The 17,530-nt window shown below is 42.7% G+C and overlaps 1 protein-coding gene across 6 annotated transcripts in view; it reads right to left on the reverse strand.

The window, feature by feature from the left end:
• CDON (cell adhesion associated, oncogene regulated) overlaps nucleotides 1-17,530 on the reverse strand; it is a 95,396-nt gene that overhangs the window by 16,496 nt on the left and 61,370 nt on the right. For 4 of the 6 annotated variants that reach the window (XM_050921545.1, XM_050921546.1, XM_050921544.1 and 1 more), the window contains 5 exons: nucleotides 16,632-16,813; nucleotides 14,076-14,181; nucleotides 6,710-6,832; nucleotides 3,530-3,757; nucleotides 2,041-2,327 (listed from right to left, as the gene is read on the reverse strand). In XM_050921545.1, coding sequence (XP_050777502.1) covers nucleotides 2,041-2,327; nucleotides 3,530-3,757; nucleotides 6,710-6,832; nucleotides 14,076-14,181; nucleotides 16,632-16,813 — 926 coding nt within the window. The remainder of the gene's footprint in view (nucleotides 1-2,040; nucleotides 2,328-3,529; nucleotides 3,758-6,709; nucleotides 6,833-14,075; nucleotides 14,182-16,631; nucleotides 16,814-17,530) is intronic. The other 2 variants (XM_050921550.1, XM_050921549.1) reach the window with 1 other exon arrangement.

Raw genomic sequence — 17,530 nt, forward strand, 5'->3', positions numbered from 1 at the left:
ATTTTTACAGATGGGGTAATTCCTTCGCCAGCAATGACTCTGGGGTGCGAGGGATTTTGTGTTGTTGGTTTTGGCTGAACAGGCCCATTGCAAGCAAGTAAAATGGCCAGATTAACACATACCTCATTGTTAAATACTAGGCGGACACTGATGTGAGTCATTTGAAAATGGTACTGTACTGTTGTGTTACAATTCTGCATTTTCTTAAGGGGAGCGAGTTTGGGAAAACTAATTCAAACTCTGAGTTTGAGTTAGGTTGGATAACTGCTTCTTCTCCAGTATTTCTTATTTTCGTATGCCTCTGCACCAGGTCTGGTCCTACATTTTGCAGACCTGTGCGCTCATACATGTGGGACCTGTGGGGCCTCTCACACCATGTCTCTCCCCCAGGCCTCTTTTCATCATCTTCCCAAACACTGGAGCATTAAGAGGGATGCCAGTAAGAGTAGGGATATGAAGTTCCTTTGCTCTATATTGTGATCATGCAAGTCTCACTTGTTCTGTGCAGGAGTGGAGTCAGCTGCTGACATCCTTGCTCAACAACCTTCCACAGCATTCCAAATGGGGAGATGAAAAGAAAGGCAGGTATTACAAGGGGCAGTCCTCTAGAAACAGTACGTCCTGTGGAGATCTCATGGTCCTGCTCCACAAAGAATAGCACAGGGATCTAAAGATCAGCCCCACCTATGTGCACCTGGAACACAGGGTCCTATGTGGTTGTACACCACGTACATAACCTTAGGGCAAGCCTTGCTCTGTGATTTCCACTTCTTATTCTGGAAGGAGGAACCCCAAAATAGCAGCCACAGAGTTCATAATAAAGCCTGTAGAGTATCTACAGTCCGTAGAGTATCTACAGTCCGTGCAGCCCCCAGATATCTGGAGAAACACATCTATGTGCTTATCTAAATCAAAATACCACAGCTTTTGAGGATCCTCATTGCTAATGTTGGTTAGATAGCTTCACAACATAAGAAATCTTTAGGCCATGGTTGGTTTTAGGCAAAGGAAAAACTGCACCATGTGATGAGATGAATAGTCTACGTTCCAACCTGGAGTTATCTGAAGTAGCAACTACTGTGTAAGTGGCAATTTGCTGTTGAATAAAATGAAGTAGTTGTGTTCAATTACTAAAGCAAACAATTGTCCCATTTTTTCTCTTTGGAAACAGCATTCATTACATAGACTTTTTGAACGTTTCCTTTAGTTTTCCTGGGCAACATTCACAGTTTTGAGTAGGACCAGCGACAAAAGTGGAGGAAGTCTGAATGTAACCCATCTGTTTCCATAGACAATAATGAAATCATTATTCGCTCTTGGAAATGGGACACGTTTCAGAAAATTAAATATTTTTCCACAGCACACAAAGGCTGGATCACAGATTGAGACCAGTTTTTGTTACTTCAAGAAATTAGTCTCAAAAGTTGCAAATAAGGGACTCAGTAAGGCAGACTTATTATGTTGTTGTATTTCAAGACGGGGCGGGGGGGGGAGGGCATTTTCTTTTATGAGATCCCAGCTATGTGCACACGCTGTGGTAAAATTAATGGCGCAGCTTACAAATCACAGATCTGAAACAGGTGTGTGTGCGTGGGGGAAAACAGTCAATTTGTGAAGTTGCAAAATCAGCAACCATCATTAAATCTATTTGATAGAAAGAGAGAGAAATACCCTTGATCCTAGCCATAAGGCCGAGAAGCGTTATATATACAGTACAGTATCTCAATCCAGCATTGCATAAGTCTCAAAACTCTCAGACTAAAAACAGGGGTAAGAGGAGACTCCCCAGAATAAATAGAGTTATTGGTGCCTCTAATCCTAATCGCCACAGGAAAGCCCTGAAGATGAAAATATGAGAAACACCAAGCCCAGCTACTTCCACTGGCACAAAGAGAGGGTAACTGGTAGTTATTAGCTCCAGCACGACTTGAGTATGTCCACAACTGACTTGACTAGCTGGAGCTTCCTTTTACACTTTGAATAAAATTCCAAGGTCAAGATCAGGACCCTTACATCATACAAACATCAAAGCACGCTTACATTCACTAAATGGTGGGGATGTTCGTAATCCACGTGTGTCCTGGATAGAGAGTTGGTGTGCCCCGGGTAAAGGCCAGTCCCTCCATTCAAGCCACCATTCATGATCCCATTAACTCCATTGGGAACCTTGAGATGGAGGTGTGGACAGCCATTACTGAGATTACCATTGCTGATGAAGTTTCCATGTATGCTGCCATTGATGCGGCTTGTGCCTGGTAAAGTAGCGTATTCGACCATTTGCCCATTGATATCTGCACCTTGGTAGAGGTAACCAGGAGGGTCATACTCTGCAAAGGGAGACCCACGGGGAAAAAATTAAAACACTTTGTTAGCATAATTTTGCTAAGTATTCAATGTCTGATTAAAGAATATTTTATTTTTCATCATACTCCTAAAACCAAAGGCAGATGAGTGTTTCAGAGATACAGAAGTGACTCATCTACTCCTTTTCAGGGTTTTTATAGTAGCCATAAATTGTAACATCTAAGTGCTTAATATGCAAATGTTTTCCATCTCTACAATAGCTATGTCCACATACTAATCCTCTTGGTCTGGAAAGAATTTAGCAAAAGATGTTGCTCAGTAAAAACAGGATTTTAAAACAGGACCATTTGCATGATCAACAGGCTTTAAAACTCTGGCAGAGACAATTTAGCTTATTCTGGTCCTGCTCAGTTTCAAAGGAAGTTTTGCATAATTTGGGTTTGCTGGTGGGGAGTATGGATCATATTTAAACCACCACAGACTGTGCAAATAAAGCTAATTGAAGTACCAGAAACAGAGGGAGCTATTTAAAATGTCATGTAAGACTCCGATTGCTGAGAGTATTTGCTGGGAATAGAAGCTGATTGTTTATAGCAGCGTACAAAAGCTAAGTATTCCATAGTACTTCACTGTGTGTTTCTAGTCAGAAACTGGCAGGTTTCTGCTTATTAACAGCTGCTCCATAGCCTTTTGCAAGCACAATGAGCCTCAATAAAAGTGCCACAGGATCTTTCACTTGATCTGGAAAAATTAGAGAGAGGCTTTATACTGCTATCTAGAAAAAACACTTATGCACATGCTTAAGTCTAAGCATGGGAGTACTGACATTGAAGTCAAAGGGACTAGTAATATGCTTAAAGTTAAGCACATGTCTAAACATGTTGCCAGATCAGGGCCTCAGTAACTTATCCAAAGAATGGCATCTTTACCAGTGCAGCAGCACACTGCAGCAATCTAATACATGCCTCAATCCTCGAATGGGACTCAGCACAGAGAAACAGACACATTACTACTTTCACAGACTGCTTCCTCACTCCATGTTCCTTAGTAACAACACATACGTGAAGAGTTTCTATCACTAACCAAATACCAGTTTGATCATAACACTGTTCCCATTTGAAGCATTCAATATAAAAGCTATATATTTATTGTCTAATTTTCATTACCCTCATATTTTTTCATATTAAACTAGGGCTGGCAGGAGAGGAAACCAATAACAACTTACTCTGCATGGCGTTTTGCTGGCGATTCTTCCACAGACACATGGCAATGAAAACTATCAGAATAAGGACCATCACTCCAAGGACACAGCCCACAATCAGATATAGCATGTCGCTGCTCCGAACAGGGCCATTCGATGGGCCAGCATTGCCTCCTCCGGCACGATCAGGAGAATTAGGTGGTGTACTCAGATCCTTCACTGGATATTCTGATGCTCCAGGTGTGCGTTTCACTGGTTAAAATACAGAAGACAAACATGGTCTTGTAAACTCAACTTGGAATGAGAAGTCTGCAGAAATGTTATTCTACACGTGTTTATCTATTATTCAACTATACAGTTATGAAGTGGAAATATCTACCATTAAATTTAGTATCCCAATGATTTGTAGATATAAAATTTTAAGCTCAAGGTTTTTACATTAGCTGATGAGGTCAACTAACATTGGATGGTAACTATTTGTCTTAGAAAATGCCTATTATCTACCTACCTATAATCCCATGTATCTAAGGGTATGTCTATACTACCCGCTGGATCAGCGGGTAGTGATCGATCTATCGGGGATTGATTTATCATGTCTAGTGTAAACGCGATAAAATTGATCCCCGATCGCTCTGCCATTGACTCCGGAACTCCACCGCAGTGAGACGCGGAGGTGGCGTCGAAGGGGGAGTGGCAGCGGTCGACTCGACGCTGTCCTCACGCCCAGGTAAATCGACCCTAAGATACCCAGACTTCAGCTACGCTAGTTGCATAGCTGAAGGTGTGTGTCTTAGATCGACACCCCCTCCGTATAGATCTAGCCTAAGCCAAGTTATACTTCAACAAGTAATTGACCGTAAGCATTGCTATAAATTGCACTAGCTTCCAACCCGAAAGAACACAAATCTTTCCACTTCTGAGGTCAGGAAAAACCACAATATGCATTTCTGTCAACTAACCATCGCCAGATGTCCTACGTCTATCTGACATGAACCCTGCTAACCTTTACTGTTTTCAAAACTGCATTCTTCAGGAAATTAACAACCAGGTAGATATTTTAAAAAATTCAAGATATCAATATGACACCTGCACTAAAGTGAAAGGCACCATTTCACTAGCTATATATTTGCTGGCTACTAAGTAAATACATACTGAATTGTAGCCACTCTGTGTTCCCTAGAAACAATGTAAAGAATTAGTTAGTTACTAGTAATTAATTTTGCAGGACTAAATTTTTCCATCAGTGAATATTACAACCAAGATTTTAAATGAGGGTTTGTACTGAACATTTTTAATATTGTATTTATAGCATTAGAATTTGTTTTGTTAAAGGTTAGTTCATGCTTAGGGAATCTAATAGAGAACTGTAAGACTAAATTAGCTTTTGAATGCTAATTACCTCTTTGACCAAACAAGCCCCATTCAGCACCTAGAGTCTCATCAACATTCACCTTGATCTGCTAAAACATTTTCAATACAGACTGCCTGGTCTACATTAGGATTTTAAAATGTGTATAGCTAACAGGATTTTTAAACATTTTTTTTCCTCCGAGTCTGGACAGACCCTGTGTGTACAGGGTGATCACTCCTGCCATCTCATCACAGCTCTGCTGGGGCAGTGTCAACAGATGCCCACGCTATCCTGGGATGAAATGAGTGGGGGCTGAATCCTCCTTCCTCTAGGCAGACTCCAGCTTACCCGAAGACAGGAACAGGAAGGAATGAGGCCAGCTTGCTCGAAGAGAAAGGCCCAAAATGCTGCTTGTGTGGGTGACCCCTTCCAGAGCCAAGCCAAGAAGGATCAAGGCTAGAGCATGGGGGCAGAGACAATGCTTGCTCCCATTTGGGGTTGTTGCTTAGGGCCCCAGATTGCCTTGAATTGGTCCTGAAAGAGGTCATAAGAACGACCATACTAGATTAGACCAGTGGTCCCTCTCGCCCAGCATCCTGTCTTCCAACAGTGGCCAATGCCAGGTGCCCCAGAGGGAACAAACAGAACAGGTAATCATCAAGTGGTCCATCCTCTGTCGCCCATTCCCAGCTTCTAGCAAAAAGAGGCTAGGGATACTTCAGAGCATGGCTTTGCAAGCACTTAAAGGAAATGTCATGAATGTATGACAGCAGGTTGTCCCCCTGGTATAGTCTTAAAATCTTGAAGAATTACAGAGCTGTTGATAACTAAGCCAGACTCTGGGTAGATATATTCCACCAGATGTAGGTAGTCTGAGAGATTGCAGCTTTCAGCCGTGCTCTGTCAGGTAATAGGTACTGCGCTGTAAGTTTGATGTGCACGCTTGTAGACTCCTCTCAGAAGTAGTGCACCTGAAGACGTATTGTACTTTTAGTGTCAGCATATTCCCCTTACAACGTCACTTGATTTTAAAGATTAATTTGCTTAAGAAACTGAAGTGACTGTGATCGTTAATTTCTTTTGCAAATAATTACGCTGACATTTTCAGAGAACAGTATTCCTATCTTCTTGCCAGAGGCAGGAAGAATTGATGTGAGTGGCAGCCAACTTACTCATGAATTAAGAATTTGAACAAGTCCCGAAGAGACAGTGTAGGCAGAAGTATATTATCTCCAGTAACCAACTAAGCCACAGCAAGATGGTGTCTGCCTAAGGAAAGACCACCAACATCGGATGAACTGGGACTGTCAATAGATCCGATAGGTCTAAACATCTTTGCAAACCGTCTTTCCTGGAGACAAATGCTGAGGTTTTCTGACTGTATAGAGACCAATGCAACAGTAAATAAAAACAATCCTCCAAACATAGTTATAGGAGATGGGATCAACTTTTTAAAATAAATGAGAGGGTCAGCGAGCAGAGGATCAAAGGGTAATTTTCTCATCAGGGTTTACATTTGACATTACCTCACAGGGTACACCCAGACTACCCGCCGTATTGGCGGGTAGCGATCGATTTTTCGGGGATCGATATATCGCGTCTCATCTAGACGCGATATATCGATCCCTGAACGTGCTCCCGTCGACTCCGGAACTCCACCGGAGTGAGCAGCGGAAGCAGAGTCGACACAAGGAGCCATGGCCATCGATCCCGCGCCGTGAGGACCAGAGGTAAATTGATCTAAGATACTTTGACTTCAGCTACGCTATTCAAGAAGCTGAAGTTGCGTATCTTAGATCGATCCCCCGTCAGTGTAGACGAGCCCTCAGATAAACAGAAGTGCCCCAACTCACCTTTCGTCTCACACATCATTACGTTGCTGTACTCACTTTCTCCTCCCTCATTATAGCACTGCATTTTAATGTCGTAAGATGTTTCTGGCTGCAGGTGGCTTATCAAGTGCCACTGCTTTGTACCTAGAAAGAAAAATGAAATAAGATTTGTTTTCTTGTTTGATATGAGACAGGTGAGAGTGTGGGGGAGAGAACATATCTTGAGTCATGGAAGAAAATATAGCGTCATGCCCTTTTCACTGGGCAAAAGTATGATGCTGGGTTGTCACAGCTTTGCTTGGTGAGCACAGAATGTGTTATCTTTAAAATATTACATCTTGTACTTTTAAACAGAGCTGATGGAAACTCTTCAGGCAATGTTTTTCTGTTAGAAATACCAGAATTCTTTGGTTCTGTTCTGAATGAAATCAATTTAAAAATCATGGAATTTCCTATGAAACGGAAATTCTGGTTGACACACACAATTCTAATTTTAAAGACAAACTAATCTTGATTTCTTACACTTGGAATGACTCTTTCCATCGTGAAAGATTCTTAAGCACTTTACAAGCTACCATACATATACACGCAGGAATCTCTTCATCAATCATTCACATGCATGCCTCTAGGGCGGAATGTGCCAGCTGATTAACATCATACAATGTTCATGGCAAGCAGTGAGGCAGACTACTGTATCAAACTGAAACAGGAGAAGTTTAGGGAGACAGAATTTAATTAAATTATTCTCACATTAGAATTTGGCCAGCGTGCTGTGATATACCTTGACTCTTTCAAGGGTACCAGGAGATCTTCAGTGACTATAAATGCGAGGTCCTAGTTAAAATTCAAGTCACCCAATATCTTCATAGGAAAGATTCAGCTAAAGTTGATGTTATGATCTCTCCTAGCTCAGTTAGTAGAAGCCACAAATAATTTAACTTCTACTATGTGAAACATACTAGGGAACACTCTCAGATAACAGGCCTGTCTTTCTCACTCTCTCAGTCTTTTGTGGCATGGACTCCAATCCAAGCAAGCTTTTCGAATAGAATGATTTTGTTAACTCTGGCTGCTAGCCAACCTTTCATTTAGACACCCTCCTGAAGTACAGAGCACTTCAGTATAAATCACTCTCAGTTTTTACTTTCACAAACTTGTGACAAATTTTAATAAACAGGGACCCTTTTTTGAGAGTTTAATTAACTGTTTGAGCACTTCTAATCCCTCTTGGAAAATACCACCTTGAACTGTTTCCACTGTTTCTAAGAAACTGTCATACCACCTACTGATTTAAGTATTAATTAAAAAAATAAAGCCCACTTGGCTGGAAGGGCTGTGCCATCAAGATTCCATTCTAACGCAACAGAATTAAAGCTGCAGTACAATTCCCACTGCAGTGTCACTAAAAATACCCTAAAAAGGAGGGTGTTTTTCACTCTACGACATGAGGAAGGCTCTTTTAAACTGCTTTCTTTCAGTGCTCCCAGTGGTGAGCTCCTATGAAACACAGCTCTCAGTTCACACACACTAAAATGAATAGATGCCCCAAATAACAACTTGTATTTAAATATTGGTTGATGCTGGCTTATTCCTAAAGTACATTTTTCCAAGGCTTTTTACTTCTGTCTCCTCTCTTCCTCCACCCCCAAACATTCCTTTCAGTAATTACTACACCAGGTTTTAGGTTTCTGCTTCAAACCATTAGAGGAACTGGAATCAGTACAGGCGCTTTAACTGTGCTCTCCCTGCACCATTAGGAAGGGAAAACCTTTAAACAACTGACATCAGACTACATTTAGGGTTAAAATTCAATCTCCAAGATCGAGGCAACAGGGAAAAATTCAGCCCATCTAAGCAGGAAAGGGCAGGTTTAATTTTGCTTTTGCTGAAAGGTACAAATACTGGAGAGCCATATGACGCAAACACACAAACATTTTTATAAAATTGCTTGTGGCAACTTTTACAGAGGAAAAACCTTCTGTAAGCTTTTGATTCCGTCTCAGAAGACAAGACTTAGCAGGAAATGTTAATGAAAGCTTAAGGCAACTCGTTAACTAACACAACCATCACAACAGCTTTTCCCCCAGTAAAAGAGTCTTTGCAAGATAAAATCTTCTGTCAAAACACTGATTCAAGAGCAACAGAGGGAAGACTGTGAAGGCCAACGGTAGCCATTTGTAATGTGTTAGGGTTAACCAAAAGGCCTGGCACTTAAGTTAAGGATCACATGCTTCTATATATTTTTTTAATGTAAAAAAGAATCCAGTCACATTTGTATTGAAAATAGCTTTCACTATGTTACAGAAACAAGGAAATAAAAGTTTTAATGTTTCAGGTTGCTACCATGTGAATTTCAATTGCAGGCTCTGGGACAGCTGCGCTGAGCAGACTGCCACAAAGATGTCAGTTTGCATAAACCTGAAAATCAGGAATAAGCAAATTTCACAGCATAGTTGAGGCACATTTAAACAATTGCCCTGTACGCAACATTCATATACACACAAGTTCTGTGTCACAGAAGGCTAAAATATGTTTACAGACAAAGATATTGACTGCATAAGCTTTGAAGCGACCCTCTGAGCACCAACACTAGATATTTAAGGTTAAGTCTAGACTACCCGCCGTATCGGCAGGCAGCGATTGATATATCGCGTCTCATCTAGATGCGATATATTGATCCCCAAAAGCGCTCCCGTCGACTCCGGAACTCCACCAGCGCGAACGGCGGAAACGGAGTCGACACAGGGAGCCGCGGCCGTCGATCCCGCGCCGTGAGGATGAGAGGTAAACCGATCTACGATACTTGGACTTCAGCTACGCTATTCACGAAGCTGAAGTTGCGTATCTTAGATCAATTCCTCCCCTCTCCCTCCAGCGTAGATCAGCCCTAACAGTCCTACAGTCTGAAAAAGCTTATGTCACACCTTAGAGTATTGTGCAGGCTACAGCCAAAGAAGGAAGAATTTGAAAAGGAAGGGCCCGGTCCTGCCTCAACTGAAGTCAATGGCAAAAAACCTATTAGCTTCAATGGGGCAGAACGAGGCTGCTACTTAGGCCAGATGATTAAGAGGGTGTTAAAAAATGTAAAATGTGACTACTTCTTCCATGAAAATGATGATCTAAAAGTTCCCAGCAAAATAACCCACTGGCTTACAGTATCTGTTATCAATGTGTTCGAACAGCAAAACGTGAATAACGCTCAACTGTCAAATTAGCTAACATTTACTGAATGTTGCAGTATCTTGGGCTCAGAGAAGCTCCCTTATAACAAAGAGTAAAAAATTAAGCACCTACTAACAAGTAACTGGAGAGGGCTTTCCAATTTGCAACAGCAAATGGATGTTACTTACTGTAACTGCAGGTTCTTCGAGATGCCTGGTCATTATCTGTATTGCACACATGGGTATGCACCAGAGTCCAGAATTTCTTTGAAGCAGTGTCTGTTGACCCAAACATGCACAGTAACTCTCCTCGTGCTCCTAACCAAGCTGGTAAAAGGCAGTGCGAGTTAACACCTCTCCAGTTCCTCCTCTTATTGCAATCCAACTGGAGCCAAAGCAGAGGGGATGGAGGACAAGTAGTGGAATACAGATAGGGACCACACATCTCAAAGAACCTCCAATTACAGTAAGTAACCTCCATTTCTTCTTCGAGTGACAGTCCCGATATGGATTCCACACACGGGTGATTGTCAAGTAGTGTTGACTGGAGGAAGGTGCAATGAAACTGATAGCAGAGATGTTTGTACTACTGCCGTTCCTATGGCTGCATCTGCCAATTGCTGCTTGAGTTAGAGCATAGTGTGATGTGAAAGTATGGCTCGAACTCCAAGCTGCCACTCCAGAGATGTGCTGCAGTGGACTGCCCGATAAGGATGCTGTGCAGGCAGGTTGTGCTATATGGAGCGAGCTGGGATAGGCCCAGGAGAGGTAAGTTTTGCTATTTTGTAGCATTCTAAGATGCATCCCGAAACCTGTGAGGATATGGCTTGTCCCTGTGACCTTTCTGCCAAGGCAACAGAGAGTCTTAGATTTTCTAACAGGTTCAGTTTTCAGCCTGTGGAATGCCAGGGTGTGCCTGATGTCAAGGGAGAGAAGTCTCTTCTCCTTGGAAGAAACGTGGGGTTTTGGGTTGGAAACAGTTAAGTACTGCTTGACTGATGTGCAGCTCAGACACAACCTCGAGGAAGAATTTGGGATGTAACCAAAGGGAAACCTCCTTGTGCAATACTGTGTAAGGAGAGGCTGCCATCATGGCTCCCAGCTTACTGACGCTTCTTGTCAAAGTAATGGCTACTAAGCTGGCTTCATGGACAGACAAGTCAAGACACATGTCACCAGAGGTTCGAAGGGTGGACCTCTGAGTACTGAAAAGATACGATTAAGGTACCATTGAGGCGCAGGGTTAATGTCTGGTGAGAAGGTCCTGATCGAGACCTTCATAAATCAAACTGTGGTCAAGTGTGTGAAGACAGACCATCCTTGCACCAGGGAGAGGAAGGCATTAACTGCTGGTAGGTGTACTCGCAGTGAACTGAAGGCTTTAAGAAGAGAATACAGTCTGGAATGCCTACAATATCAAGTGGATGCTGGTGGCGATGTGCCCAGGCCAAAAATCGCTGCTATTTAGCCAGGTAGCAGAACCTAGTAGAATCCTTCCTGCTTTGGGTCAGGATTTCCTGAACAGGGAAGTCTTGGATAGTATGTTGGCCCTCCCTTGGGAAGCCCGAAGAATGGAGCCACGAATCCCTTCGCATGACCAGTCTTGTGGCCTGAGATCTGGATGCTATACCTGCAGCATTTACTGCCGCCTGGGAAGCCACCTTTCCTACCAACCTCCCATTGCCCAGAGAAGACTGGGACTGGGCTTGGTGTTCCATGGGGACTTTATTTTTAAATTCTGTGACCCTGGTCTGAGTGTTAAAATCATATTTTGCTAACAAAGCTTGGTAATTATCGCAACAAAATTGGAGGGCCGCAGAGAAGAAAACCGTCCTACCCAGGAGGTCCAGTGTCTTTGACCTTTTATCTGTCGGAATAGATTTTTTGTTAGTGTGGCTGAGTTCTCTCTGTAGCCACCTGTACCACCAATGAATTAGGAGCAGGATAGGAAAACATGAAATCAGCCCCCTCTGGCCAGCACAAAACATCTTTTGGCTCTTTTTGGCGTAGGGGCACAAATTGCTGGCGTGTGTGCCAGACTGCTCTGGCCAGTTCTAATATGGCCTCATTGATTGGAAGGGCCACTCTGGTTAGTTCCTGTGGTTGCAAAAATGTCGAGGAGTGGATGTCAAGGGTCCCTGGACCTCATCTAGCAGGATTTGGAGATCATTAGTGATCCTTTGCCACAACTCCTGATGTTGCTGATGGTCATCCGGCAGAGAGGGCAACAAAGGAGTGATGGCCTCCTCCAGGGAAAATGAGGAGGCCCCCATTGGAACCGGTTCTGGTTCTTCCTTCTCATACACTGAAGGCACCAGCTGATGGGAGGTGAAGTGGAATGACTCCTGAGGGGTGCCCGAGGCGCCTGCCACAGCGGTCTCAAGGGCCCCAAATGCATAGGCCCTTATGGAAATCAATATCAGGGGTCCCTGGGGGGTGGGGGTGGGTCATAACTGGAGGGATGATAATGCCTCAGATGCATCAGGGCTCCTGTACCGTCCCAGAGATACTGGTGCAGCTATATCCTCTGATTCCAGGGATGGTTCCGTTGGCAGCAGCGGTACTATCAGTACCAAAGTGCTCCTGCCCGATGGATGGAGATGGGACCTCTCTCGAGACAATGGTAACAGCTCCTCCTCTGGAGTAAGGATATCTGTCAGGTGGGCAGGGCTCAAAAGGAGTGGAGATTGTGGGCAGAGGAGAAGATATCCTCCAGTGTTAAAAAAGGTCTCCATACGGCCCAGAGTCCGAGGAGTTCCAATGTTGACAACTGAAGGACCCATTACATCTGATGCAGCCAGATGGTCTTTGGATAGATAAGGTGGTAGCAACGACGAATCTAGACTTGCACTCATTGACGGGACTGGTAAGTGACTATCTTCCCACCCCTGATACCGTTGTTACTGCCAGATTGCTCTTTTTCTGCACCTTACGCTCCAACTTGGGGGTTGAGCTGGTTCTGCGGGTTCCATATGCGACATCTCACCCGACCTGGACCAGTCTGGGGAGGAAACACATTTTTGCTGGACAGTCTGCTGCAGGGATCTGTCCTTATGCCCATGCAAGTGTCTATTACTCACATGGGGAGCCTTGTGTGATAAGTCCTTGGGGTTCGATGTTAAGGGTTCTGCTCCAAGGGTCATGTTTGGAGGAGCTTTGCTGGTTGGCAGAGGCAGATGTATAGCGGGGGCTCCTGGGCCCAGGTTGGAGTGGGGCCTCGTAACCTCTTCCATCAAGAACATTTTCAGTCAGAGCTCATGGAGCTCTCTAGTTCTGAGTAGGAAGGATTTACAAATACTGCACTTTGCAGAAATGTGCATCACTCAGACAGTGCAGGCACCAGTGATACTCGTCGCTGATGGAGAAGGAGCGAGGGCAGGAGATGCAGTTCTTGAATCCATGGACCTTTCACCTAGTCCCATAACCAGGGAGGGGTGGTGGGGGAGTATTCTATTCTATACTAAACTAAACTAAACTATACACTAACTAAAGTTTCTAGGCTGAGAGAAACTATTTATAAATTTATAATTTTTCCAGGTTCTGCAACAGCAAAGGAGGACACGATTCTGCCTCAGGCTATGCAGTGGTAAGAAGGAACTGGAGAGGCACTGACCTGCTTTGCCTCTTACACCCTCGGTCAGGAGCACAAGAGTTACTGTGCATGTGCGGGTCAACGGATGCTGCTTGGAAGAAATTCCAGACTTGGGTGCATGGTGTGCATACGTACCCACATGTGGAATACATATCGTAACCATCACTTGAAGAAGAACTACGGGTTTATTTATCTCAGAAAACTCGCACCAGTGAAACTAAATCTAAAAGCCACTTAATTACACCAGTGGAAATCCCTAATAGTTAGATGTAGGTAAACTGGTTTAAATCTCATTTATGCCAGTTTGTTTTATTTTAGTAAATTAGTGGATTAGGCTAAACCGGTTTAAGTGCATCTGCATTTAGGTCTTGCAATGATGCAGCTGGAACAATTTAAAAGAGGAATTTAAAATCTATTAAGTTTGAACTATGGATGGAAGAAAAATTCATGCGGGGGCAGAATTTGGTGCTAAACAGTTAAGATCTCTACTGCTAGTGAATATATTATTTAGACTGAATTTGTTTGGGTAAAGTAGTTCAGATTTTATGTAAACACAGCCATTATGGTTACATGACTGTCTTCCCCAACAAATATCTGGCATACTGCCTCTGATAATGCATACGCCACATCATACCTTCTACAATCTCTCTCTTGTAATCACTATCATTGTCACTGTCAGTTGGCCGATAATAGATATAAAATCCTTGGATGGGGGTATTGTTGTTGCTTGAAGTAATATACTGGAAAAGAGAATAAAATAGTACATTAAAGGATAAATCTATTTAAAATTAAAATATCTGATTATGTTTCAACAACATCATGGCAGAAATAAATTTACTTCATTCAGGAAGAGACCAGAAATATTTTAAAGAAAGAGCGGGCTTAAGTTAGGTAGAAGTAGTAGAAGAAACCACTGTAGTTCAGATGATGTAACAGTTTCCATTCTAATCCCCTGTCAGTCACCAGTTGCTGTCTGAAACTTCCATTTTGGCTGAGAATTTCTGCACAAATTTCTTAGTGTCCTTGACTTAGCAGTTCACAAGGAGAATGAAACACATCCTTCCCACTGAAAAAAAAAATCTTGCAATCTTTCTGAACAGCTGAAACAACTGTGGTTTGAAAGTTGAAAACAGGCCTCCGTGTAAGTCAGTGCTTTCAGTGCTTAAGAAGAGAGGCGCTGACTTTCTGATCTCCCAGGGGTTGTTCGACCACCGCTCCAAATCTTTCTGCTCCGCCCTACTCCACCTCTTCCTGCCCCATTCTGCCCCCTCCCCTGAGCACTCCCCACTCTCGCTCCACCTCTTCCTTTCCACTGATCACCTACCCCTCACCTCAGTGCCTCCTGCCCGCTACTAAACAGCTGATCCTCGGCAGGCGGGAGGTGCTGGGGGGCAGGAGCTGATAGGCAGGGACCGCCAGTGGGCAGGACCCACCAATGGGTGCTGAGCACCTTTTATTTTTTTTCCTGTGGGTGCTCCAGCCCAAGAACACCCATGGAGTCAGCATCTATGCTTAAGAAAATTGTATTTGATTTGACAGAGCAATAAGCCTTTCAAAAATTAAACTGAGAGTGCACAGATTTCTTTTTATCAGGTTTCACGGTGTGAACTGAAGGATCTACTTTGCATGTATATGGAGCTAAGTTAACTGCACTGTGAAAAAAGTCTAGTCAAACATATTGCAGTGAATGCAGACGTGACTGGGGAAAGCCCTGCTGATGGGCTGAGGATGGACTGCAGTTCTTAAGAGCCCAGAAGGGGTCCACAGCAGGGAGCTCTGGACATCTTCCTATATCCCTTTTTCAAAATGGGACTTATTCTCATTTGAAGATTTTATTTTAAGTCAAAGCTATACTGGACCAAAAAAAATTATGACCAAAGAAAAGAAACGCTATTACAAGAATTATATAATTTCGGATATAGTCTGTAGTCATGCAGTTGAAGACTGCTGTGAGGCACAGGGTGCAGAGTTAAGGCTATCCATGCAACTTTAACTCGGGTTAAATTGACTGGCTTAGGCTACACTTAAAACTGGCATCAGCATAGCTATGTCAATCAGAGGTGTGAAAAAACCCACGTCCAACCAGCATGGCTGTGGTGACAAAATCCCCAGTGCAGATGCAGCTATGGCAACAAAAGAGTGCTTCTGTCAACATAGCTAATGTTATTCCTATACCAGCAGAAAAACTCCTTCCGTTGTGTAGGTCGCATCTACACTAGGAGGCTATGCCAGCGGGGCTATGCTGACATGCGTATGCTGGCACTGACCCTGTAGTGCAGACACAGTCGGTATCTCCTAACCTCTGAGTTCAAAAACATAACATTCTGCTAATAGAGAATTCTGTAAAAACACTCTTATGTAGTCCTCAGACATTTTAGACTAAAGTTTCTTCAGTTAATTACTGATGATTATTTTCCTCTTTCAAGGCTGAATTGTTCAGACAAACTGTAGAACTGGGAATTCTGTGGAGTTTAGAAATTACCCTCCTGGTGCACCATGGTTGCAAACATCAGTGTACAAAAGCAGCAAACTCAGACGAACAGAACATTGAATTTTGATACTAATATGCAGCATGCATCACTTTCTCATTGGTTAATTTAGTGTACTAGAAAGCAGAAAACTAATGGTATGGTGGACGTCAATAAGGACTTCAAAATATTTGTTTATGAAAGACGGAGTTACAGAGGAAAGGAGTGGAATGTTTTTGCAATATGGAATGTTTATTGGATACACTTCCTCTTCAGATATAGCCTACTGAAAATTCTCAGAGAATATGATTTTGAGGCTTGGTTAAGACTTTTTAGAGTGTGCATAATACAATGGTGGATTCTTTTCAAAGACTCAATCTAAAACAGGATCTATTATCAAATAACACTTCTGAGCTGTTTGGAGGAGTCAAAGTTGCTGTTAATCAACATCCACTACAAGACAGTATCAGAAGTACAGCAACAACTCAGGTTTCTAGATTTTAAATCTTACAATATAGGAAAAAATGAGTAGATTGATATGGTTCATGGGATGGAGCCAACCATGAATCTCTTAAGAATACCACTCAGTACTGAGGAAAACAACTACATTGCTAGCTTGAGTGTGTTGTTCTTGATCCTTCACTTTTAAAAGATTTCTAACTGCCAAATCAGTAAGAATTAGTCTATAGAAGGAGAAAAGAACAGAAAGAAAGTGTACTCACAGTCCATTTTAACATGATCTGAGTGTCGCTGACTGCCTCAGTGTAGGCAATGTGAGGTCCTGTGATTGGGCGGTTGGAAAAACGATTGGTAAAGCCAGCGACTTGATATGGCCGAGACGGTGAGCTTCGTGGACTATCTCCGTAATTGTTAACAGCAATCACACGGAATTTGTACGTTGCTCCTTTCAAAGGCAAAAGATAAAATTAGGGGGCAAGATAAAAATACCCAAGCACTAGAAAAAGAGCTCAAATGATTTAAAAAACCTGAGATAAGACCCGATCATAGTGGAATTAGTTCTAAATTGATCTTTTGGGATTCAAAAAGAAAATTACTTGCCATCAATGATGTCTAGTAGTTTTAGATGCTCAACTGTGACAGAACCTGCTCTCAAGCAGTGGTGAAAAGCTAGTCAGATAATTGGACTGGAAAGAAATTTTCACCCATGAGAAAGGCAAGGAAATGCTATTTTCCCCCTCCTAGAGCAGGGATGTCCAATTAAGATTATGGGAGTATATCCCACAAGACTAGTTGCGTGCATATCTAGATGTCATGGACCACGGTCCTTCTTTGTCTATTTCTGAAGTGCCCCATAACTTCTGTCTCATCAAAACAGTTAGTATATTTGTTCTCTTGTTTCCCAGCCCAATGAAAAACAAATGGAATGGCTGCAGAGAAGCACATCGCAATCATAACCTAGATTTAGTATTTACCAGAAATGACAATTAAGCAGGGAGAGGTTGAAAGAAAATGTACACAAACAACAAACATTAATAAAAATTGAACGGGGGGGGGGGGGGTGAGAGGACTGTTTCCTTCTTAGAGAGCTAAAAGTCAACTTCAATTAAACAAACAAATTCCTAACCTGAGACAGAAATTACAGATAAAATCTGTGTTTTTA

Source organism: Gopherus flavomarginatus, chromosome 13 (assembly GCF_025201925.1).
Source record: "Gopherus flavomarginatus isolate rGopFla2 chromosome 13, rGopFla2.mat.asm, whole genome shotgun sequence".
Classification (NCBI taxonomy): domain Eukaryota; kingdom Metazoa; phylum Chordata; order Testudines; family Testudinidae; genus Gopherus; species Gopherus flavomarginatus.